General features: G+C 40.1%; 1 protein-coding gene across 2 annotated transcripts in view; it reads right to left on the bottom strand.

Annotated features, from left to right (window-relative positions):
• Positions 1–26,780, bottom strand: part of LOC138060496 (unconventional myosin-XV-like) — a 74,648-nt gene that overhangs the window by 21,226 nt on the left and 26,642 nt on the right. For both annotated transcript variants that reach the window (XM_068906294.1, XM_068906295.1), the window contains exons 20-41: positions 26,617–26,662; positions 26,136–26,260; positions 25,314–25,434; positions 24,933–25,019; positions 23,687–23,775; positions 23,140–23,224; positions 17,081–17,188; positions 16,527–16,608; positions 15,836–15,969; positions 14,074–14,172; positions 13,501–13,575; positions 13,136–13,296; positions 11,216–11,385; positions 10,685–10,757; positions 9,188–9,388; positions 6,846–8,883; positions 4,804–4,863; positions 4,353–4,428; positions 4,123–4,235; positions 3,333–3,442; positions 1,239–1,329; positions 1,072–1,122 (exon numbers count right to left, since the gene is read on the bottom strand). In XM_068906294.1, coding sequence (XP_068762395.1) covers positions 1,072–1,122; positions 1,239–1,329; positions 3,333–3,442; positions 4,123–4,235; positions 4,353–4,428; positions 4,804–4,863; positions 6,846–8,883; positions 9,188–9,388; positions 10,685–10,757; positions 11,216–11,385; positions 13,136–13,296; positions 13,501–13,575; positions 14,074–14,172; positions 15,836–15,969; positions 16,527–16,608; positions 17,081–17,188; positions 23,140–23,224; positions 23,687–23,775; positions 24,933–25,019; positions 25,314–25,434; positions 26,136–26,260; positions 26,617–26,662 — 4,195 coding nt within the window. The remainder of the gene's footprint in view (positions 1–1,071; positions 1,123–1,238; positions 1,330–3,332; positions 3,443–4,122; positions 4,236–4,352; positions 4,429–4,803; positions 4,864–6,845; positions 8,884–9,187; positions 9,389–10,684; positions 10,758–11,215; positions 11,386–13,135; positions 13,297–13,500; positions 13,576–14,073; positions 14,173–15,835; positions 15,970–16,526; positions 16,609–17,080; positions 17,189–23,139; positions 23,225–23,686; positions 23,776–24,932; positions 25,020–25,313; positions 25,435–26,135; positions 26,261–26,616; positions 26,663–26,780) is intronic.

Below are 26,780 nucleotides of genomic sequence, written 5' to 3' on the forward strand. Positions count from 1 at the left end.
TAACTTGCTGATTTAGCAACAGAACGGGAACGTCAGTGGCAACGTCGCGCGCAGTAAAACTACCAATGAGAATTTAGAATAGAGAAGAAAAGAGTGGAGTCTACTCTATTCTGAATTCTCATTGGTGCTTTTTCTGCGCGCGCAGTCGCCAATGACGTTCCCGTTCTGTTGCTAAATCAGCCTAATATTAGCCATTAGGGAACTTGAGCGAAGACGACGTCAACGCGAAGAAAAAAAAAAAAGCAAAGAACGCTAGCTCTGTACGCCCCGTAAGTGTGTTTTACATAATACCGCCACAATCAAAAACTCAAATTCAGTAAATAGGTAACTTTCACGATGGCGCCATTTGACTACAACTACCAGAATTCAGTTTGTTTGTCTATACATATTTTTATTATTTCACTATTACGCCATTTTACCATATTTGGTAAAGAGAACGCGCAAAATATGAGACGGTAATACACTGTAAGTGTCCCGGTTTGACCGGTTTACAACAGAGCAAATGCGGACGGAACGCAGGTTTTCCAATCAAAGAAATTGTTTTCAAAACGATTTCATTTCGTTCATACAATGGAATAAAGGACATTTAGCTGCCTTTCTGTGCTGCTTACTATCTTTCACAAGCGCCCTGAAGGATAGATGATACATTTTTTTTTTAGAAACACTCTTACCAAATAAAATTGAAGCAATATAACACCTTTTTGTAGTGGAATAATAAATCTCTTATTCGACGGTTTAACATGTAATACTCGCGGACATTTTGCTCATCGCTCGTATTTTTCCTCGCCCCTGCGGGGCTCGGAGAAATACTACGCAACTCGCAAAATATCTGAGCGTATTATATGTAAAACAATCGAATAAGATGTACGTATTCCCAGTGGAGTGAAAATAACAACAGCTGTAATCAGCACGAGACAAGCAAAAGCTGAAGGATTCTGGTACTTGTAGTCAAATGGCATCATCATGCAAATGTTCTATTGGTTGACTGATGTGTTGCGCGCCCTAAATCAACACTGAAGAGTTCCTGACGCTCTACAGCTAGCAACGGTGATCTTAAAATATATCCAATACCTTTCCTAGCTGTCGCAAGTACGTGTCAATTAACTGTTTGATCTCTGAAGCCTGAAGAATAAAACCAACAAAAACATTCGTTAAAAAAAAGTGGAGGACACAACATCAAGAATTCTAATTGTGGATTAACACAAAGAACAAAGGAAATAAAAGCAAATTAACCTAACCCTGTCTGCATGGAAAACGACTTTGATGTCCTTTGTTAGTGTGAGAGTCAATTTGTCTTTCACTGCTTTCAGCTTGACCAGATCGATATACCTGGAATAGTACAAATCCAGCAATAGTCCCGGTTGTATTTGGATACCACAAAGCTTTTTCCAACCTTATTCAATGGAGCGGTTTACACTGCAGCTCTAATGTGTTAAGGGTCTATTGTGCCAGTGTACCTTGCATAAATTCGGTGTCCATTGCTTTTTGGCCCAACCCTATAAAGGCCGCTTTCATCGCTCAGTCCTGCCACGTGAAATCAATTAATCCTCCGATGATATTTGCATCGCAGCGTCAAAAGGAACAAGAAAAATCCTCACGACACTTTCAGGTGCAAAACTTATGTCTCCTCAAGATCTCAAAGTGCCCCGACCAATCATGTTGCAGTGGTTACCAAAACAATTAACGAAAGGTTCGTTTTCACTTTGGTAACTTCTGTGTAACCGCAAACCGAGATTGAAGTCAATGGCAACCGAGCAAGATTGGCGCAGTAGTGAGAGCACTCGCCTTGCACCAGTAGTTGTGGTTGCACACATCTTGGGTTTGGGGTCCTCCGGAGGGTAAATGGGTTGGGTTTGGTTCAGCTCAGGTTTTATGTTACCCTTGGGGATGCGGTTAAACAGTAAAAGATTCCCCTCAGGGTAAAATAATAGGGTATAATTATTATAATTAGGGATTTTCGTGTATTAGCTACGTTGTGCTATATAACTGGCCAAGCCACTTCAGGGAGCAGATAAACCGTACTTTTCAGTTCACGAAATGTCGTGGGATGTTCTTTTCTTCTTTTTTTTATGTATCCATGGAAATAACCCCGGGGCAGTTTCAGTCTCGGGAAAGCAGTTACACAGAAAAACGTCCTTGTCTGTGGGCAAACGCTATTTACCCATGGATAAAAGGGCTAGTGTAACCATAACTAATGTGTCCCAGATTCGAATCCCGGACTCAGCGTCATATGCGAAGGTGAGTTCAATGGTTCTCTACTCTGCTCTGGGAGGTTTTTTCCAGGTAATCCGGTTTTCCGCTGTCACCATCGACGACCGATGCCACAACCCTTCCCGTTTATCAGCTATGTGGGCCGTTAAAGTGCTACTGCGACCAAAAAACAATTTTTCGTTTCCTTTGGATTTCAAAACTATGTCAACTTAACACTAAGTGACTTAAGTTTTAAGTTCTGATTTTAAAAAGACACCTGTTTATTTTAACTGGAATTTTGTTATTTATTGTCCCGCCAGTACTAACTTTAAAATCTTGAGAGAGCTGGGTCGAGGAGAAAAAGACGTCAAAGACTCACTGGTTTAAGAATGCAATGCGTGTGTATGCGGCTGAATTAATATGCAGCACGGGAGCTTCGGGCTTTCAGACTTTTAAATTCGTGTTTTGCATATATAATAGGTTCGTTTACACGCTTAAATTTTAAGCTAGTGAGTAAATGACGTCACTTTTCGCTAGATCCAACCCTCTGAGATCCAATCGGTCAGTTTTGAACGTGAGTAATGACGGACCGTGAAACCCAAACCTTACACCCAAAATAAACAGCCTTTGGATAAAAATCAAAGCTCAAACTTTTACCAGTCAGGTGTTCAGAAAACACGCTTTCAAACTCTGAAGAAAAAAAGAAAACGATTTTTTGATCATAGTAGCACTTTAAAGAACCCACACACTGTTCGTGAAGAGTAGGAGGGGGAGACCCAAGGTGTTGGACGAATCTCTCAGAGAATTGTAAACTGCCATGAAACTGATGAGATATGTTCCGTATATGAATCTACAATCATTACCAAATTAGACTGAATATCCCTTTAAGCTTGAGAGTTCAGTAAAGTGGTTCTTACTATTCGAAAACCAAAGCAAACCCAGCCCAAACGGTTCACAAGGAGACAGTTAAAAAGACGTTGCAGTAAAACCGCGACTTAAGCTTTGGGGAAAAGGACCACAAACAATTGTTCCGAGCATTAAGAACGAAAGTAGCCCACGATAATCCCTTGGGAACTCAGCGGGCTTCCAGTGAATACTAAAATGCAGATATGAAATTGCCGATGTCTGTTAAAGTCACTTACTGAATGCTTCGCAGGATTTCCAATTCATCCGTGATCTTCTCTCTCTTCACGAATTTGACGCCATGTTCAGACACAGCAAGGAAATGAACATCTGGCAGCTCATTCTGTCCCTGCATATGCAAAAAATAATAACCAATACTTCGAACGAGGGGATGGTTAAAAAAAAACCATACCTTTACATTGAAGAACTAGTGGGTTCATAAGACGAGTTTTCCGTACCGATCGCGCACAATTGGCTTAGGAGTTCGAATTCTTAGTGGGTGATCACAGATACTAAAACTAGTCATATTCGTACTCAGAACTCCTATCAGCCAATCAGCAGTTGTGATAAAACCAATTTTGACTTGTTCGTCTGTGTTTTCCTGCGCTAAACTTCACGTACTCACTACTTGCACAATCCCATAATACACCTCTATTACCCCTCCACCCCCCCTCCCCCCCCCCAAAAAAAAAAGAAAAACTTTTGCATAACCATTGTTTGCAATTTCTCCTGGGACATGAAAATGTGCCAAGAGAAGTCGAAAACTATGCCTATGCAGATTTTTGCGGGGTAAAAGAGGTGTATTATGGGTTTGTGCAAGTAGTGAATAGTGCTTTGCATTGTGATTGGCTAATTCGATTCCCTGCTTCTGCCGTGATTGGCTAAAGGGAACACTTGGATTTTGGATTAAAGCATTCCCCTGAAAAACGCTTTCTTTGTATTATCTTTTCTTGAAATTGAGCAAAAGCGATTTCTTTCCTGTTTGTCTCAGGAACGATTTGTAAGCCCCTAAAAACAAGAATGGCTCACCTTCACAACAAAGAATCGACTGAAGTAGAGTGGAAGCTGCCTGGCTGCCTCGATCACGATTCCCTCCACTGGAAAACTGGAATGAGGTCTCTCTGGGGTAATATTATACTTCTCTAAAGAATGCAACAAAGATAACCGTTTTAAAAGATCGCTTTCGTTATTTGCTTGATGAAAGAACTTAAATCCTTTCAGCATAAGCATACTTAACGGACCAAACTATACGGACTTACGCAGTAAAATCTGCATTCTTTGGCAGTCGGCGTTGGACATTTTACAGCAGCAGTGAGAGTACGAATCCCGAACGATCTGAAAGTTTGAAACCAAACAAATGTTCGTGAGAAAACGCGCGTGTGTAGCAATACAAGTCAAAAATCGACCGAAAGCTAAAAGGTTTGAAAAAGAGGTTTAAGAAAAGTAATTTTCAACAATCAAAAGTAGACAGAGGCCCTAGTTTGAGTTCTCGTGTTCAGTTAATGCTCAATCTTACAAACAATATAGACAAGCTTGTGGGGACCAAGCTCAGGACATGCTCTCCATTTTGCGAGATGCCACGCGCAAGTGAAAGGATACGTGAGATCCTCACCGCTCGCTCGCGTGTCCTTCTCGCGAGATCACTCGTAAGGAAATTAAGACACACTGAATCTCTCTACGCACAGACAACACACTCCCGGCAGAGCTAACCTGCAAGAAGATTAAACGTTGGACCAGGTTGTTGCTTAGTTTCTCTTCCGCCATGAAGACCTGAAAGCAAAATAAGAAGACAAATTCATGTAACAATAAATTTCAAAAGCCTCAAGTCTCAAGGAGGCTCGAAATAGTTATTCCTCTTTTCAAACAAATACACATATTTTGTTTTTAGATACAGTTAGGATAATCACATCAAGACAAAATTTGGTTAAGGTATTAAGTACCCATCATGGATTTCTCACATTACATTTTCCTCCAAAATAACGTTACCATGGCAACGATATAAGGCATTTCTTTAAGTCTTAAAATCAAGATATATTATCTTTTTTGAAAAAACGGGAGGGTGAAATCTTCCCATTCAGCGTGGCCAGATAATGTTAGAAATAATCTCTAAAATATTTTAAATTCAACAAAATCCGTAGGTCAGTTTTTTTGAAATGTGTCGCTTATTTCTTTTTTCACCCACAGAATTTTTTTTAAATTTGAAAGACAAACGTTTTAAATTAATCTAAGCTAACATACAAAAAAGTAAAAAAATTCACCGTCCGGAAGCAGAGATATAAGCGAATAAAGTTGCAAAATCAGAAAAATGAGTTGGTTATAAGATCGGCATTTACGCAAATATCCCTAATTTCGCTCGCCTTTCTTTTAATTCCTATACATATGGAATATAAATAGACATCTCCTATTCACGAAAACTACGAAAATTCTACACAAACGGTTTAACGGTCACTTAAATCCGTTTGCGTTGGCCTGTGGCTTCACTTGCGCGTGCACTCGAATGAGCGGGTGACGCATGCGTAAATGCTGATCTTGTAACCCCCTTATTTTTCCTGATTTTGCAACTTTACTCGCTTAATTAAGTAAAAAGATCAAGTGAACACCTCAAGTAAACACTACATGTGTTGGGTAAAACCGGGCTCTCCAGCGGCGATCTTAGAAATACTCTTTCTATTAGCTCTGTTAAATATCGTGTGGATGAAAGGTCTCGTCATAAGTTAGTCTTGTTCCGGGACTCCGTCTTACCGCCCCCTGAAAATGGGCCTAGAACCCAGGCGGGAAAAGAGAGAGTCCCGTATTACTTACATGCGCATGCTCGGAATGAGCCAATCATATAACATTCGATACCAGGGTGGATATGTAAATAAAGGAATCGCGAAATTTGGAAACATGGAAACGCCGACAAAAAAAAAAAATCGTATATGAAAATTACTGGGTGATTTTCGGTGTCAGGAAAATAACATCGAAATATGCCTTGTCGTGACCAAACAGGTGAAAAAATCCCCGATCGCAGTGATGCTGTCAAATTATTGCCGAATAAATGTAACGACTGGATATGGACCGCATACAATTTCCTGTCTCTGTTGCAAGAAGAACTTGCAGGCGATTGTCTCAAGGGGTAGGCCTGAGACTAAGAGGGCGTTTTCAACCAACCTCTAGGGACACCAATAACAATAGAGAAATGGACGACTTATAGTCAACGAATAAAAGAAGCTAATGACAGATCTTTTGTTTTCGTCCACCAGCATGGCGCCGATGACGTCACGTGAAAACCTCCTATAGACCTAATGGGCAAACTCAAACCCTTAGAGACTAAAACGTTTTGTTCCAGTATTTCCATATCATTTCGATATGAATGCTACATTATCATGCAAATACAATACACAACGAATCTTAATCCCGGGAGATTTCAGTTGGGGACAACACTGAGTTAGCCGATTGGGTCTATGTGAGCATAGTTAATCGAGGGACTGGCTATGAAACCTTAGAACTTTCAAAAGCGAGAACAATGTTGTTGCAATCGATGTTGAATTGACCGTGACCCTGCACAATCTTTTGTTTTCGCTTCGCACGGGTTCGCAAATTAGTTGCGCATAATTTAATCGAAGGATTTGATTGGTTATCTTCTCGTAAAAAGGTATGTTTTGTGCAGGGTCAAGGCCAAAAATACGGACAAAAACATGAAACAAAGGAACTTGTCCAGTTTCATAACCATCTCCATGTATGAACTATGATGTGAGCAAGTTCAGGCTTACCTCCTTGCGAATGTTGAGCTTCCACTTTGCATTGCTGTACGCCAAGTAGGGTCCCGTGCTTCTCGGATGACGAACAGTGTTATTCTGTTTGTCTGACAACAATACAAAGCCTACTGAAGAAGACTGCCTTTTCTGAATCACAGGCCTTTCCTTTACGGGTACTTCAAAATTAAAGTTCTCGCTACCCTGCTTTACAGGAGAGATGGGTCCTGGTGATCGGACGTCGTCTGCCTTGGATTCCAAGGCTGCTACAGCCAGGGCCACTTTGTCCGTAGACCGCCTCTTGAGCTCTGGTCTTTGCAGTCCATCCACACTATCCGCTCCAGCTACGACTCTGCGTTCGACGATGGGAGATGGAGGTGGCGGAAAGGCTTCTGAACCAGTATGGCTTTGTTCTTGTAAGCTAGGGGGTGGTGGTGGGGGAGGTAATAAAGACGTTGGAGGCAGGACAGGGGCAGGTGGCGATCTGTCCAAGGAAGAGGTTGAGTCTGAGAATTCGGGAGGAGGTAAAGGAACAACGAGTGCAGACTCTCCATTTGGAACATCCATGTGTCCATTCACCGGAGAACTTGACAAAGTGGATAATGACGACTGAGAACCGTACAACCCTTGAAGGGAAGTTGCAGCACCGGCCGAGGTAGGCACTGTAGACGTCGTCTGGGGCTGCTGACCCGCAGTAGCAAGGAGCAGTTGCATTTGCTCCAGCTGAGCTCGCTGCTGGGCCAGTTGCAACAGCTGTTCTTGTTGCTTCTGTGTGGCTAAAAGCCGTTCAATGAGTATTTGTTGCTGGGCCGCCAACATTGCTGCGTCCATGTTACTTCCAGGAAGCATTGGTCCATTGGTTTGGGGAAGTCCGTAGTACATCCCAACTGGTAACATTCCTGGAAGTCCAGTTGCTTGTGAAAGTCCTGGATACCCATTTCCCGGACTAGATACCACAGGATAACCACTCAATTGCCCTAGAGGAAACCCATTCGCCTGTCCCAAGGGATACCCACTGACCTGCCCAACAGGATAACTAATTGGTTGCCCAGCAAGATGACCATTCCCTCCCCCAGTAGGATGCCCATTCATTGCCGCAGCCGTGGTGAATGTCCCTGTGCTCATTGAACTTGCCGCTGTTGAACTAGGCTGATTTACTCCTCCACCACCTTTCAAAGCTCCCCGGAGAACATACTCATTTGACAAACCCTCCACTCCTTCTGAAAGCACAGGATCAAACAAACTGTCCACAAAATCATTCACCTCTTTCGGGGATTCTAGTCGTTCGGCATTTTCAAGAGACTGCAAAGAATCATTGTCTCCTGTATCCCGACTCGAAGACGATGACGAGAAAGCTCTCGTTGGTTTTCTGCCGTAATCTGGTTGAAACACTCCGTCCTCGATGGTGATATGAGTAACTTTCTCGCTTTCAACAAATGCCAGACTGGCTCGCTTTGCTTTGCGCCGCATTTCTCGCATCAGTTCACTTTCTTCTTCTTTTCGCGGTGCCTGTTGAATCTCAACGCGTCTGCTCTTCAACTGCAACGTCCGGGATTGCATCGCGGACTCAAAAGGATCCTCGCTAACATCTTGATTGGCTGAAGCAGAGCTATCCGCCGAGGCAACCCGTTCACGAGCTTCTCGCATTTTCTTTGCTTTGGCGACAACCTCAGCCATGGACAACTGAGGTCCACTATCTCTCTTCTTCTTGTCCTCATTTTTGCTCGGTCTCCCCCTCAAAATTACCCCTGAAGGTGGAGGAGCCACTGGCGGTGGCGGAGGAGGGGGTGGTGGCATAAACGCTGGAGGGGGTGGAGGCGGTGGTGGCACAAATACTTGACCAACAGGGGGTGGAGCGGAGCCACTTCCTAATCGAGTTCTCTGTACCAATCCGTCTTCAACTTGCCTAGGTTGATTTGCCTGTGCAAGTCTTGCTGATGTCGCAGCACTTAGAGCATCCTCCCTCTGCACATGCGAAGCTTGTTGGCGTTCAGCAGAAGTAAATCTGTACGCGAGTTCCGCTACGTTTTTTCCTCGAGCATGTGAAGTGTGGAGGCTAAAATACAAAACAAAAAAAAAGTGCATAACCCCTTCAAAATAACTAAAACATCAAAAATGAATAAAGTTAGAACAGTTTCTCATCTGATTTTGGATAAAGTCATAACTTATGTACGCACTGCTTAGTTGCTCGTTTGTTCGTTACTGTTCCACCAACAAAACCTGGAATCTTCTACAAACTATTATATAAAAAGAGTGACATGTTTCCACATGTCGAAACATATCACTTTTTTTCAGTTTTTCTTTTTTTAACGGCTTTGTCTCGACGATAAGAAATGATTTTGTTTTAACTACGCACTTACTTGGAAAGCGTTTGCAGTTGACTCTCTGGAACGTTGTGCCCCGGTTTGATAGTTAAAAGTGACGAAGACTGGGACAGAGGGAAGGCTGGTGGATACTCTAACTCAGAGACAAGATCAAGAACATAATCAGCTCCGCTTATAGATGAATGCCAAGAGCTGCACTCAAGATCAACGCTCCAGCCTTTCGGATCATCCACTCCCCTAACAAAAACAAAGGCACAAGGTAAGCGAAATCACAGCCAATCAGAACAAACGCACAAAATGGAATCAACCAATCAGAGCTCAAAACAAACACAAGCGTCCGATAAAGGCATGTGACCATGTGTTTTGTTCCGATTGGATAAGAAATAAGGGCGCCATTTTCCTGATCATTTACTTGATCCAGCAATGATAAACCAGAGAAATCGTGCATTTTATGCGTTTTATTTTTGACATTATAAATGAGCGTTACAAAAACCTTCCCGAAAAACAGAGGCATCCAGAAGTGGAGGATAATGAGATGAGCGTTCTCTGCTTCATATAAATCCAACCTCCACGGGTTTGTCATGAACTCACTAAACGAGAAGTTCCCAGTTGGTGTGATAGCTCAATTGGTATAGAGCGGTTTTCAAATGAGTGTCGTAAAACCAAAACCAAAGTAATTACTTTGGCTAATCAAAAAGGACGGAGACAATCCAGTAAACCAATCAAAACTCGAAGTAATTACACGTAGCCGACACAAACCGCGGGAAACGTGCACGCGCGAGCCATGATTGGTTTTGGTTTCACTTCTGATTGGTTGAAAAATTGGCGCGAGAACTTTGAACCATTCACTGAGTGAAGTAATTATAAACCAAAGCAATTCGCTAATTACTTTCGACACTCAATTGAAAACCGCTCTAGCACTGCCACTGTAACGCAGAAGTCATGCGTTCAAATCCCGTTCAAGCGTGCATTTTTCAGGCTTTCATTCCGCTGCTGCTAAACTAACGCTCATAACTGCGAAGACCATTTCAAGGCTTTATAATCTCCCCGCAGGTTCTCAGTTGTACATGGGGTTGACGTAAACCCGATTCAGCACAAACTGTGATTTGATTTTGCAAAAACTCTTCTTATGTTATCGGCAAGAGGGATTTTAGATGTCAAACCACCAGAGCGTCTGGCAAAGCTGCCAAGTTATCTCAAGTAGCATTTGATTTTTATGAATACAGATGTTAGAAATTCACATCAGAACATGTTTTTGGCTTTAATTTCAGAGCACGTTCTCACTTTGTCAAAATGATACAAAACCTTTTAGTACGTGATTGCTCAGCGGCTCGTTGCCCATCTTCCTCTCGCTACACCCTCGCGGTTTGCCACTACTCAGCGTTGCAGCTTAGATTAAAACCCTTGCAGAAATAACGAACTGTGTTTCGACACTGAACAACCTAGAATCATTATCAGTAACTGAAACCAACTGATCGAGTCCCGTTCTGAGCTCCGAGCGACTACATACTGGACGTTGTTTCCTACACTGACCTGTCTTCAAGTATCAACCCAGCAAACTGTTCTCCAGTGGTGCAAGACTCCACTTCCGCTGTTCTCCTTTCCCCTGCAAATGCGAAACACAAGTAAAAGCCGCTTTTAACCGACTTTAAACAAAGGTAAGGTTGGTTTTTTATCTCACGTTTTCATTGGAATCGTCTAAAAGTTTCTTTTGGGCTAGAGAAAGTTTCACTTTGCAAAGCTAACAGCTTAACTAGTATCCAGAAGTATGTCGCTTTACTGGTCCCTATAAATTTGTTTTACCAAGCCTACGAAAAGGAATCTTTTCGCAAATCTAAGTAATCAACAAACCATCACTCAACCAGACAGAACAATCTCAAACGATTCCAAGTTTCTGGTGTCAATGTCTCTGCAAAGGACTTTGCCCACCAGAAAGCTCTACATTTCGGGAAACGGGATTCTCGCGTGACGCCCGCAACAGAGAGCTTTCCCGCTGGGATAGGCCATATCAAATTCCTCTCTAACAGTCAGATAAGATTTACGACCTGTCTATTGATCACATACCATCAGGAAAGTGACACTCGGCAGCCATGTTGCCTTTGACTTTAGCCGCTTTCCACTCCAGAAGAGAGGGTGGGTGGGAACGAGGCACGTCAGAGTCACTCATATCCCAGCAGAGTAGCTTATGCTGACAGTAACTCTTGTATCCATTGAATGCATGATCGGAAGCGTACCTGATCAACAAAAAAGGCCAACAGCTTAGAGAAGGCAAGGAAGTCTCAATGATTACATCAAAGGTAGCTATTCCTCTTCAGTTATTTTAAGGTTAAATGTTGGTCTGATTTCCGCCGATTAGAAATCTTCTTTAGTATCAAGCAAACATTGAACCACTCTGTCCCACAGTAAGCAAGAGCGGGTAGCGCAATGCAACGTTTTCGTCAACAAACACAAAATGGCGTTTCTTCCGTAGCAGTTGGCCGGAATATCCACAAACGAAATGCCAAGTTCATGAAGTATTTCAAGCCATTCCGGCATGACATTCAAACATAACATAACATCACCTTTATTTCACCTCGGATTTACAAGAGTAGCTGAATAGCTAATTTCTCCGAGAAAAAATAAATAAATAAATAAATAAATATATAAATAAATAAAATCATACATAATATACAGTACTTTAAAATACTATTTACATAAATAACAACTACATTGATGTTCGAAAGAAATTTGGCATATTTTAGTTCTGAACTCGTTCAAGGACGTTAATGACCTCAGGTACTCTGTTAGTTTGTTCCACATGTTTGCAGAAATGTATCTGAAGGAATGTAAACCACAAGTGGTTGTGTTAACGTATGGGATAACAGCGGTGAGAGTTTTTATTTGTAAACAGCCTGCAGGCCGTTTTTCCTTTAGTTTTATTCAGAAAAGTATTTCCGTGACGTGCAAAACGCGATAGGGAGCGACAGAGGATAGAAGGCAAAGCAGAGCCGCGTTGCCTCGCGTACTTCATGTTTCCCTTTTGCCTGCGAACGGTGATCGCTGATCGGCGAACGGTGATCGCACTGATTGTCAAATTCTTTTTCAAAACGTGTGCTCTTCGTTTTTTCCGTTCCCCTCCTACCCTCTTGTTTTTTGGCGAGGCATGGGAGGAGTCCCCGAAAACAAACTTTTTCAAACAAAACTAAAGGAAAACCGGCTAACAGCCTGTCGATCGTATTGATGGTTTGAATCTGACGTCACGGCGGTCACGTTCGTGTACAGCAAAAAGCATTGAATAGTCTTTTTTGAAAATGTCATTTGATCTGATTTGCGTTAATTTGTTGATTTCAGTTTACAGTGCCCCCAATTAGTCTCCAGCGCTAGAAGACTAGCCAATTAAGTTCCTTTCTTTCCTTTTTTTGGGAATTTGACTCTATCATGGAGGTAGGTACCTCTATCTGGAGGTAGTGTCGCCCGGTGGTTAGGGGGCTAGCCTTGAGATCCGGAGATCCCGGGTTCAAGACCCGTTCTGACCACTCGTTGAATGGGCCTTATGCGTGATGACGTCTGACTAGCTAATTTCACCACCAAGCCTCGTTTGCACAAAATTATTCACGTTATTTGGACATGCAATAATGTTCGCACGTGGGGTTTCTTTTCAAGTTTTCTCCTTTGGGATTTAGCTCATGCTAAAATTTACAAGTTTGATTTTCGAATTCGAGGCTTGGTGGTGAAATTAGCTGGTCAGACATCATCACGCATAGGGGCTATTAGATCCAGGTAGTCCCTGGTTCAACTTCCCAGCTGCACTTGTAAAAGCCAACTGGTTTGCCTCCGGCCAGTTGGGATTCTTAACAGTTGTTGTTGTTCTGTTCCGTCGTTTCGTTGTGTTTCATTCGCCCTGAAAAGCCCCTATGGGGAGCGGTCACTTAAGTAACTAAGATGGCCGTCTCATCACCTGGATGCAAACCAAGAATAAAGTGCTTAACGAACCAACAGACATACTTTAGAAGGTGTTTGTAGAGTCTTGCTGACGGCGAAAAACAGCACAAAAATAACGCCAACAGGAGCCAGCCTTTCTCGTTGCTTACGTCCGAATGGTTTCCCCACGTCTGGTTACACACATGACAATACATTTCTTCGCGTAGTTCGGGTCTAAAAATGCCCTAAGAATACAAAAATATTAATTTTCATTGTGAGCATTAAAGTGCAGTTATAAAGCAGAACTCCAGGTGCCACTACTATTCAATGGAAACTCTGATGATTAAAACGAGTGAAATCAGCCTATCGTCCTTCCTAAACGAACAATAACTAATGTTTAGCATGTAAGAAAATAACAATTTTTTCCAATTTGCAATTAACTAACTTACCATCTGCGCCAAATAGTTTCCAATGACAAATTCTCTGGGACCCGAGATAGATTCGTCATCCATAAACCGCATAACCTACAGAAAACAGGAAATAATGGACTCTTTGGTTTTAAACAATAACAGAAATTTTGCCCTTGTTTCAGCTTCAAATTTTTACACTTGTCGTGGAAATCTCGCGCCCACTCGCAAAAACAATGGAAGACTTGTTCGTACACGTTTCAATTCCTGCGATAAGCGCGGTCTTCACGTATTTGCTTCGCATCATATTCGTTCAATTCGCTGAATTAATTTTCCTCTTCGTCTATCGCGACCACGGAAAGTATCAGATGTCATAAACCAATCAGTTGATAAACCATTCAGATTTCTCACAAAACAAATGCAGTCGGCAGTCGGTGAAAAGCGCGGGAAAATTCGTAACGAATTCTCTGTTGGGTGGGAAAAGGAAGAAATTGCAACCAAGGGGTGGGGTAACATAGCGGCTCCGTGAAATTTAAAAGGGCATCTCAGGCTTCCCTCAAAGTCGCATTAACTGCCGACTACGCCGGGTTTCAAGTACTGATAATCATTACTTACCAACTGAAAAAGACCCGTGGCCAGCACATTGTCGGAATATTTGACCTGTAACAAGCTTGTGCGTATGGGAGCCCTTACCATGCGCCATTGATGTTCACTCTACAAAAACAACAAGAACTTTTCTCTTGAAGAGACCGTGGATCATAACACCATCCAATATCTGCCTAATTTTATCACATCATAAAACCTGTTTATTTCTTCATTTGTTAAATACTCAATCGCGTTTCTGATTGTTCAGTAACGAATGTATAAATGGGCTACAGAGTGTAATACGGAAGTTGCTATGGAAACACAGGGGCGTGATAATTTTGTTGAGTGTATAGTAAATCAAAAATCGTATGAACTTGCTTGTGCATTATTATAGTGATTTATGGTCACTCGTGATTGTTTGAAAGTTCTAAAATTGCACGCACATTGCCCATGGGATTGGGAATGATCACTCGTGCAAGTCAAATCTTATTAAAGAACTCGTCTAAAGACAGTTTGACTGACTTAACTGCATGATTAGAGTTTAATGTGAAGTGCAAGTTTTGTACCCCATATGAACCATGTGAGCATTAGCCCTAGTAATGGAAATAGGCCCACACAAGGACAGATACAACTTCTGACCAGAATTTTTCTCTGTCCTTGTGTGGGCCCATTTCCATTAGTAGGGCTAACGCTCACATGGTTCATATGGGATACAAAACTAGCACTTCATATTACACTCTAATCAGTTAAGTCTGTTGAAATATAAAGTGCTACAAGGCCAACGTTTGTAAAACCGTAACCCTTCCTTGTAAAAATAGCTTGCTCTGTTGAAAACGCCGTTACATAGACCTACAATTGGAGTTGTAGGTTACTGGTTATGGGCTGCTCCGTTGAATGATGTGATGTCATTCGCCCAGTATTTTCCATTACTGAATGATTCACGTCGACGTTATAAGACAAATGAATCGAGACATTCGCTCGTTTTTTACTATTACTGGACTGATAACATGTTAGTTGACAAAGCAAGATCCAAGCCTATCAAATTGACAAAATCACATAAATCACCAATCCATAAATGAACAAACACCTGAGGGCTACACAGGAATGGTTTCTTAACATAGTGATAATGAAGAAAAATACATTTTGAAACAAAGTCAGCTTAGAGCCAAAGACAGCTTAGACCAGTTTTCAAAGCGACTGTCGAAAGCAATCACGCGATTGCAATTGCTTCGCTTGATGATTGGGTGAAAAATCTTGCGCCAGTTTATTAACCAATGAAAAGGAAAACCAAAAACCAATCACTACTTGGACACGCGATTTTTCACGCGCTTTGAGCAAGTTACATGGAATGGGCCCTTTGCAGGATAGTGATCACATGGTACAAATCCGCCATACTGGGACGCAAATTGCCCACTGGGACATCTAAAACAAAGAAAATTAAGATTAACTAGCTTTGTTTTAGATGTCCCAGTGCGCAATTTGCGTCCCAGTATGGCGGATTTGTACCATGTGATCACTATCCTGCAAAGGGCCCATTGCTACGAATTTGGATTGGTTCATTGCGCTGATTGAACCTGCTGTGATTGGTCGAAGTGATTACTTTGGTATACCGCTCTAAAGCAAATCGATGCAGTAGGCTCGAATTCAAAACTTTCAGATAGTGTTCTCAAAAATCACCAACCAACATGGATCACCAATATGGGACGTAACGCCAAAAATTTAATTACCTTTCAAATACAATTTTGTAATAAATAATTATGTTAAACCTTGTCACATAAATATCTCATGATACCTGGTAATGTTCTTGAGCAAACTTGGAGAAAGGGAATTGATTGATGTCATCTGGTAACTGTGTCTTTGCAAAATTATGCTTGATAATTTCCCCATTCTTCTCCTTGACTGAGTTTTCATGGACCAAGGACCAGCCTGATAGAATAATAAAATCTCATTGAGGAATATAAGTGTTCTTTCGGCCATCCTCCCGCGAAGTTTGAAAGCGGAGCGATGCGACTTTCTGGGGGAAAAACCGCCCCGGCGCTGGAGCCGTCCAAAAATTACTTTCCACTTTTGTCCTTCTATTGAGGGGCACAGCGAACTCGAAATCTTCAAAATCGCTCAAAATACCCACTTCTGAGGCAAAAGAACGACAGTACACCGCAGGTAAGTTAGTACAACGTTTATTTAGCATTGGTCCATGCACTGACATATTTATCGATATATATCGCTACAGAAGAAGCAAACGGTGAATCCAACACATTTATTATACAATTACAAACGGTTACACAGTCAAACAGATTGTGTGTCAAAACAAACGTGGCACTTTCCCTACATTTTTTTTAAGATCGCGAAAGCTGGTGTGGCGCGGATCAGAATGCATGACCTTCCGTTCAGCCGAAGGGCGCCTTCTCTGCCCTCAACCACAGTTTTGGATGGGCGCAAGCAATTATATGTCAGAAGTTAATTGGGAATGTAGCAGTCCATACCTTGGATGTTAGCGAAAACCAGTGCCAACTCAGCAGGAATATCAAGTTGTGTGACATCAGCCACATTCTGCTTCTCAATTTCCTAAAGCAACAAAACCAAAACCACGAATACGTTTCATTATCATTTCAAGCCGGCTAAGAGGTAACATCACACACGTGTGAGAATACAGGCAATTAACGTCCAGGTCCTCAAGGAAAGATAAACAGCTGCATAACGGCATTTACCCTCACGCACCACAAAAACCCTTACACTTACCTCATTGCAAGAAATTCAAGGGGACTCTGTGTTGGATATCAAAAATTAGGAGTGCGTTTAATTAAGTTCTGATCCTTAAGAGTTTGTAACATCACAATGGTTTTTATTTCGCAACGTCAACTTCAAAGAGAACGTCACCAAAAAAACACTTGTGCATTATTATTATTTTAAGTCTTTGGCAATTCTTTCACTTCGTCAAAACCTTAAATTGTATTATTTCAGGCAAGTCTGACTGATTTTGCAACTACTCTTAAAGCCACTGTTTATGCAAACTGTAATGGCATGAAATGATACTAACAGCCAAGTCATGGGTGTTTTTGACAACCACTGCCTCTTCCCCTTGGGATGGTGAGGGTGGCGCCACGGCCTGCATCTCCCCTGTTTTTCTCCGGCTCTCATTGCGTATCTGTGTTGAAAAACAAACAAACAAAAACAGTCTGATGTTAGTATTGTCAAGAACAAGAGGCCGACGATACTGGCGAATGAGACCCCTTTTTCCACAGTTCCGAAAACAGATGCACGCCTGCCAAACCATTAAAAAAAAAACATCCGCTAATTTCGAACTCGGGAAAGTTTTGAGTGCCCCAAATACAAACAAAAAATGTGAGAAAAAAGTTCTACAGACTAATATAATCATGGTCGTCGTTATATTTGAGACCCATAAGTCGATCAGGACGAACTTTGTACAATATTTGTGTTGAGTTTGTTTTCTGAGTTCGCCGAGTACGAAGAGGAGCACAAGACGAGTACACGATGGATTATGGGTGGGGGCGAACTATCTTTTTGACTGCGTTTTGGTTTACGAGACGTACTACAGAGGAACTACAAATGTTTGCCCAAGTTCGTCCAGACGTTGCCCAAGTACCAAGCGTTTCCATGAGGGGAACATGGAAGACTCTTTACGTTTTGGCCCTCGGACCTCGGCCTATTTTTTGTCTTGCACCCCATTTTTTGGGCGACCAAGACATAAAATATCTTCCATGTTCCCCGCGGGAATGCTTGCGGTAACGGGTTGCAAGTCTCTAAAACGACTATTGTTATATTATATGATAAGTTAAAGAAATGCTGTCAGGGGCACCCACCGAGTAATTTCGGATGGAAGTTTAGGTTAGAATTCTCGAACATGCGAACTTGGACTCTCAAGACACACTAAGGGTGCGTTTGATTGACATTATTCCGGAATAAGAATACGTGGAATGATGATTTAAAACGGTAGAGTGTGTAGAAATTTCGAAACCACATTGAACGCTAGAATTTTACCGCGCTGAGTAACAGTCAACTGTGATATTGGAAATAGCAAAAAATTTGAAGATTTACAACTCCTGTCATTTCCGAAAAAGTTTGTTTGAGAATCATATTATAATCAAAAGTCCCCTAAAATTTTCGGGGGAAAAAGGAACACTACCGTACAGCGGAGATTGCTAGAACTTTCGAACGAGGCAAAAAAAGCCACCCAAAAATGTGTACAGACCTACATCCGAAAAGATAAATATTTTTTAGGGCAGCTAAAAACTCACTAAACAAGCTTTTAAAGCATTGTGGAAACCATTTTGGCCACTTCTGACGTTTGGGTGGCCCTGCGCTGTCTGCAAAAGCAAACAGCGTCAAGTTTGATTGAAGTCGACATACAAACTTCTGTGCTATAAAAATAGATATGTTAATTATCTGTAAATGGCGTAATTCCACTAAATCCAAAGGTGTGCTTAAACATTTCCAAAGAGATGGAAGTGCAAAAATAATATTAGTTACGTTTAACGTCCACATGAATAAATGTAAATGAGTTGAAGCAACAAAAAAGTCGCCTAAAAATAATACTCGTGAGCTGTCGCAAGTGTTAAGGGATTCTTTCAACTCGTCAAAACCTCAAATTTGATTTTCCCCGTTGTTGTTTCAGATAGTTCGGCAAAGAAATGTACTCAAATGTATGCCTCACGTGTAGCACGACTATTTTCCTTCATTTTAACTGAACAAGAATATTATTGTTCTGTGGCGTTGATTTTACAGAAGCCGTACTTGTTGCTCTGGTATTAATTAAGGGAAGACGAAACAACAAAACTGGAAATATTACCGATAATAACTTGGTGGCAGTTTTAAACACGCCAAAACCTTAGTGTGGCTGAAAGAATTTAGTCAAAATTATTCCAAAATGCCAATTGCAAAGTAAGGACATGCTCTATTGAATGCAACTTATTCAACTAGTGACGCCAGAACAAATTATTGCCACAACCTTCGAGAAAAATGCTCTCGGCGGTAGTTAACGCGTACGTTGAACATTAATTTTCACGTTAACAGTGACTTGAAGTAAAGCAAGAGACTATTTCTTTCAAAACACAAGGAAGAACACCATAAGTGGGCCAATCTTTCATGGATATCATTATGTGGTTGGTAAATGCACGCTCACTGCTAAACTGTCATAGTTATTAAAAAACAACACAATAACAAGTGGAAAATCACTATGAATGTTGTTTACAAACAAAGTCACAAACAAAACTATGTTCAGTAGTTAACAAAGCGGAGTCGTTTCCTCTACAGACGCTCGTTTCAAATGAAGCTAATATGCCACAACGTTTCAAAGAATTTCACCAAAAACATAACTTACTTCAGAATTCATGAAGGATTTCGGCCGTCTATTGCTTACTGTCGCCTAAGATTTGGCTGTCATCTGCAGTAGTCCAGTTATAAACCCACATATCAACAAAAAAAATTATTTTTCTTTAACTCGTATGTCAGACAAAACGAATTGAAGTTCACATCAACGAAAATTAACCAATATTAAAAGCTACCTTCAACATATTAACCGCGCTATATAATCGATGAGATCATACACAGGAAGTTAACCTATAACTGGTATGCTAATGTAAGAAACAATAGTTATCTACCCATTTGAAATGTGTTATGTTTTTCTCACCGGCTACAATATCACCTGGAACATGTCACGCATTACGAACATCTACGTGACATTTTTTGCCACAAAATGAAATGATAAAAATTTGCTAGGTTATCTGGGGATCCTCCCAAGCAGTTTCGTAACATGGCTTATACTCAACTTTGAAGTTAAGAAAAGTTTAACTTGTTAGGAAAATGGATTCTTTTTCTCGAAATCGGTCGCAATAAAATAGGAACAAATAATTTTAATTTTTATTCTCTATAAATGTTTAAGATCCTGACATAATTCCAGCTACAATCTTGGACAGATTTAATGAAAAATTGTTCCATTTTATTCTTTCCAAGACCGTTCGCGACAAAAGATCTTTTTTATCCAAGAATTTTCTACGAATGGACAAATGACGTCATTCATCCCATAATTAGCTGAAACTGAAAACAGATAAAATGCACTTTGTCTGTTCAGAGCTTTGAGAATATTTTGATGGAACGATAAAAAAATATTAAACTCAGCTTTAGTAAGCTGTGAAAATTTGTCAGTAGCAGATGGCAAAGCCGGACTCCTTGAAATACATGTACATATGATTCACATTAACCAGCCCAACAATAATCCCATTTCAAATTTTGCGAAATTGTGAAATAGCAACTTTCAAACCTAGATGGAAGGAATAAAGGAGAGCTAGCCATGCCTTGGGTATGCAAAAAGTAGTTTTTAAAGATTTTTTGGAGTCATAAGAATTATACCAGTAACAACCGAAATAAAGAACTAGTAGCAGCAGTTAACATATAAACGAGAAATTAAAATGCATTTTTTTTAAGTTTTGTATAAATATGGAGGCCTTGAAAATCTTAGCAACATATGTTTGTAAGTTAAAAACGGAGTAATGTACATCTACTCACATTAAATAACTTAATGTGTTATGTCTAGAAAAGACAAATCTCTATTTTAATTTCCAAAATTATGTTTAAAGAAGTCATTAATGGACGCCAAGAAATGTCCACAGTGTAACAGCAACTGCTGCGTTCAAAACCTTTTCTATTTATCACACTCGAGATTTTTTTTTCTATAGCAAACTTACCAAGTTTTTAAAAAATACCGTTTGTTTGTTTAACACATCATGAAAATGCCATTAGCATCTTTGCAGTTACTTGCTGCTCACTGTTCAAGAGTTAATTTAAAGACTTCACAATTTTTAAAATGCTCTTAATGGCATATATTTGCACCTTTCCTTTTTTTTACCACAGGTTCTTAATTTGGTTTCATGAAAAAAATTTGGACATCAAGAACACATTGTAAAAACATAAATCAGAGAATGATCAGAGCAAGATGTTTAAGGAACGAACTGCCTTCATGACATTTAACTTTTGTCATGCCAATTTTCTTGTCAGTAAAATAATGTGCAGATACAATCGTTGGTTTTGCTTTTCAAAAACACTTGACATATCTTTCAAAAGTCACTTGAATAAATTATGTGCTGAGGGACACGATAATACTATTATTTGGTTGTTGAGGGCGATGAGTGCAATTGCAGTGGCGCGTTTACCACACTGATCTACCGCTGAACTCTTCAAGAGATCGATAACTCAACAAGGCCGCATATTTGAAAAAAAAAAATACATGAAAACGAAGGGGAAAAATGATTATATGCAAGATGATTTCAAATTAATCCCATAATATTGAACATCTGAGCATTTATATTGTGCAGATATCAAATTAAAGATCCTCACGAACACATTACAACTTACAACACATTAAATTAAATCAATTATGTAATTAAAATTTAAAGACAGTTAGTCGCGAACCTTCCCCGTTTAAAAGACTACCAAGTGTGAAATAATGATTTCCAAGATATTGCAAAAATGCAAGATGAGCTAAAGCACCCAAGCAAAAGTTTCTTGATTGAGGAACTCACAACATGTTGCACATTAGAGACATAACGATTTTGTGTTCTAGCTAAATCACGTAAAATGAATTATCTCTCTTATTGCTTTAGGCAGGCTAATTCTAAATGAACTGACCCAGATATGCATGTCCGATGCTGCGAATTTTCCCGTTCGTGTGATTGTGATGTTGACAGCCCCATCCCGAAGAGGTTTGTTCATGATGCTTGAAGAACTTCAAAGTCTCCGGCTACCAGTCAAGCATTTACATCAGATGGGTCAGACCCTTACACAATGTATACTTATTTAGATACACTTTCTAGGCAGACACACTCAAGCCTGAAAAGGGAAGACCTTGGGCTCTAACGTCACCACCACCACCAACGAAAGACAAAATAACACGACATAATATATAGCAACACATTTCTGTGAGACAGTCTGAGTCAATACTCGATTATCTCTTGATACTGCACTCATGCCTAGCTGGAATATAAGGCACATTTCATTCCACAAGTTGTGAAACTCGATATCAAAACAAACGAGAACGCAAAAAAGGTCACATGCACTTTAGGTGGAGGGACAGGTAACGACTTACATATCAACACACAAAGAAGTTAAGCTGAGGCATCAACCGGTCCTTTAAAAATGCAGCAAAAAGTTATACTACCGGTATTTGGTTTACAGGATGTTGTTCATAAAGCAACAAAGAGACAATCTAGATAGCACGGTAGAACAGGACTTCATTCGTACCCAAAATTTTCACATGATCATCCAAACACTATAATTACTCAGAATGCCATGACCCTCTTCCTATATATTAGATCCATCTCAAATAATTCACTGTACCAGGGAAGTCTTTAAAGCAGCAATCTGCATCTTCACAAATTCGTTAAATAAACGTTGTTTGTTGAACTTTGTTGAATAAAATAATGTTTTTGTAGGGTCGAGCGCTGGTGGGCTTGTGCTTCAGTGAACTCCAACAAAACATTGCTCGTTATTCCATCTTTAGCTCCTCAACCTACATGATTGTATGTACTGCAAATTCACTTCTTCTCTCTAACATCCTAACAGACGTCTTCAGTGGTTTCAATTACATGTATGTTCTTGTACAGTGTACTCTCTGTGATAATTATTTTTACCCACCACATTGCTGAGGACACTTTGTAGTTCCAAATTTTATACACTGTCAATGCGGCAAAAGCCTGTTGGCTATCTGTCGGCCATCTGTCGGCCGACTGTATCTTTTGGGAACTGTTCTTCACTTTTACCGTCAATGCTCTCATCACAAATTAGGGGGATAAAGCATCCATGATAGCTCTTTTTTTTTTTCCCCTTCTTGGGATTGACTTAAGTTACATGTGCCTATTATAAATGATAACATCACATGAACAGACTGCAGAAGGAGACACATACTATATTTCCAGTGCGATCAATTCAAACAAAAAAAAGTTAGTAATGAACATTAATTGAAGGAATCAATTTACTCGTTCAAGATAAAAAGCGAAAAAATAACCTGGATTTAAAAACTACAACTAAGAAAAAACAAATACAAACTAGTAATGATAATATAAATATCTGTATAAGGCAACTTGCCTTAATGAATGCTTGTCGCTGTCGTCTCATCCTGTGAATAGCTTGAAGAAGAATAAATCCTTTTCTTGCTTTCAGAAACTTTTTCCTAAAAATACAAGAGGGTAACATTAGGAAACTGCTCCATTAAGTGTCATTGAGACGAGAAAAATGTCAATTTATTTACACTATAGGCAGGTGTTTGCAGTTAGACATGCTCCGTGGCTTCAAATTTTGACTTTTTAAGCACTTAAACCCCAATATAAGCATATTCTAAAGAAGTATCAATTTACAACAACTGTTTTAAAATTTAAATGCTTTTAATTCTATTTAACTCTCATGATAAACAACAAGGAGTACCAAAGATTATCATTTTGTTGTCAGTGCTTCTTTTGTATTCAAGGGTCTTAAAGCCTCCAGTTTTAAAGGCTCATACTTGTCGTTTTGGTGGTTAAAAAGAATGAGTACTTTAGTGCAGTATTTCACATTTTTTGCCCTACTTCTTTCCACAGTTTGCCAGGCGCCAATTTTTCGTGCTGCATGAGGGATTACGATAGAAAATATAATATACCTTTCTATCATGCGGCGTGTGTTGCTCTGAATTACAATGGCTGACTTCTTCATTTTGAGGTATTTGCTATTCACACAGTAACCACGGACCTGGACATGAAACAACAGCATTGTTTGAGTTTAATTTATCTTTTTGTTTACATATTTACTCCTCAAAAACGCAAAAGGACACAAATGACAGTACATAATTAAAACTACACCATTATAAAAGCTGTTCAGGCACCCCCAGGGTGCAACACTGGACCTGAAGAGTCATGGAGGCAACAATAGGGTCAGGTTCCCACTCACTTTATGGAATTTTGATCCCTTGAGATCACATGATTGAACCACATTGACAACACTAGTACATAAATATTTGTTTTAATGCTCTTCCCTAAACTTCAGTCTTGGCACTCTTTTTTCACTAAACAATCTGAAAAACGTCCGGAGTAAAACAAAAATCTGGCAAAATTAGTTTGGTTCATGCCCAAACATGTACATGTAAGATGCATATCACTGCACTATTCAAGTTTTCACATCTTGGACAGTACCTAGGCATTCTTGCTTTTCTTTCAACTATATCTTGGTCATGTACAACAAACCACTGACACTATATTTGACTGTACATTAAAGGCAATGTGATCAGTGAACAAAAAAATTATTTCATAGAAAAAACAATATGCACAATGAAGCCTGGTTTTCACTAGCGACGCAAGCACAACCGCGAGCACAAGCACAAGCAGTTTATTCTAGTGAAAACGAACGTCAACATAATTAAGCATCAAAATCAACCAGGGCAACCGCCATTTTGTTCAAATGCTCAGACGCAAGGAATCTGGAAAGAGTTCTTTAATTGGCCAGACATAGCAAATTTCCTCGTGCTTATGCAGCGTTTCGTTTTCACACAAGACACACGAACGTGAGCATAAGCACAAACACAAGCACAAGGAAAAGGAAAACGTTTGATCCTTGTGCTTGCACTTTCACTTATGCTTGCGTCAACCCCGTTTTCACGGGGAAATAAGCGCTCTTTTGCTTGCACTTGTGCTTGCGTCGCTAGTGAAAACCAGGCTTAAAGTCAAACACTGTCATTTATCTGTAGTAAACAATCAGAAATATTTTGGGTTTTTATGCTTCTTAAGTGCCAAATAATGTGACTAATAAATTATACTATAATTATTATTATTATTATTATCATTATTATTATTATTATTATTACTATTATTATTATTTTATTTATGTACTGTCAGTTGTAATACGTTACTTACTCTTGCTTGAATGACAACAGCCATGCGGTTAAGCTTGGCCATTCTGGCATCTTCCAAAGACTGATGAACATTTTCTTTCATAAAGATCTATCAGAAAAAATACAATATCAATTCTTTCAAATTATGGAGTTACAGTGTGTTTATTTTTTTAACTTGTGACAGCAGCAGCAGAGTGACATGTTTAAACCAAACATGATCTTTACAGGTGGAAAGTGGTTGCATGCATGTCACATACTGTTGATTCTTTGGGATTTGAATTAAATGTAAAAATGTCTGCACAAAGCAAGAGGAACTCAAAAATAAAAATCGAGGGAAATCTCCCTTCCCTCTTCCACTTAAGAGATGAGATAAGGAGAGAAAAAAAAAAAACAACAACTTCACCTTTGTTTTTCCAAACTGATAGCTGTCAGCTTGAATTCTGTCAATGATGTTGAATATTCTGGCCACGTTTTCCCTTGGATTGGCACTGCTCAAGTCAAGTTTTGATGACAAATATTGGTACCTAAAATAAAGTTGTTATAAGACATTTTAATCAATTGACAGCCATTAAAAGTTGAAACAATTCGACATCTGGTGCCCACATGGAACAAGAATCGGTGAAGCCAGTCAGAGTCTACAACACCAGGACCCTAAACATCACTTAAAGACCGTCTATCACTCGACAGCTTGAGGCTGGACTCGAATGGCGTAAACACTCGTTTCCACCAATGAATCACACGGTTGATTCCAAGACTCATCAACATTATTACTATTATAATTATTAGCAGTACCAGTAGCAGTAACAGCATCAGCAGCAGTAGTGGTGGAGGTGGTAGTAGAAGAAGTAGTGGGTGTAGTGTCAGTAGTGGTAGTAGAAGTGACAGTGGCAGTGAAAGTGGCAGTGACAGTGGTAGTGGTAGTGGTAGTGGTAGTGGTAGTGGTAGTGGTAGTGGCAATGGCAGTGGTAGTAGTAGTGGTAAAGGCAGTGACAGTGGTAGAGGTAGTGGCAGTGACAGTGATAGTTGTATTGGCCGTTGTAGTGGTAGTGGCAGTGGCTGTGGTATTGGCACTGGCAGTGGCAGTAACAGTCATAGTGGTAGTGGCACTGGTAGTGGTGGTGGTAGTGGTGGTGGTGTTGCTTCGATAGGTCTTTATATTTTTTCATGTTTGGGGTACACTGAGTGGTAAGAAGCAGTTTCAATAAGATTTTCACAAATGTCCCACCTCTTGATGAAATCTGCATATGTGTATCTGATTGGATAACCTGCTTTGCGGATGTTCACGGTTTCCACAATTCCACCGCATCTCAGCTGCTCCACCACAAGAGTAGTATCAAACAATCCTGGAACCTAGAAAAGAAGCCAGAACATTACTTACTGTATTTATTCAATTAACTACCCTGCCTCACCTTTTGGAGTATCCATTCCAGTCATAACCAATTTTTTGGGCGGGAAGGGGAAGGGGATGGGGTGGTGGTCGGTGCATATTAACTTTTTCTTTCTTCAGGATGAGCGCTTATTCATGGTGGGCGCTAATTCGAGGTTGGGCGCTTATTCAAATAAATATGGTTATTAACTTCATAGTTTCATATGATGCTCCAAACAAATCATACAGTGAAATGTCAATGGCTGAAAAGTGTTTAAAAAGTGAAGTTTGAAGAAAAATGTTTTTTTCCAAAAAAATATAAATACCTAGTTGTTCTTACCTTTGTGTTGTTTGGTTTGATGCACCTCACAAAGAAAGGATTGCAACTGTAATGAAAAATTAAACAAAAGACAAAAATACGTAACTAAGAAATTATCATCTTGCACTGCCCATTGCCTTTAAAAAGACCTAATGTATATACAACATAAATGTGAGCTTATAAAT

This window comes from Montipora capricornis, chromosome 8 (assembly GCF_036669925.1).
Source record: "Montipora capricornis isolate CH-2021 chromosome 8, ASM3666992v2, whole genome shotgun sequence".
NCBI lineage: Eukaryota > Metazoa > Cnidaria > Anthozoa > Scleractinia > Acroporidae > Montipora > Montipora capricornis.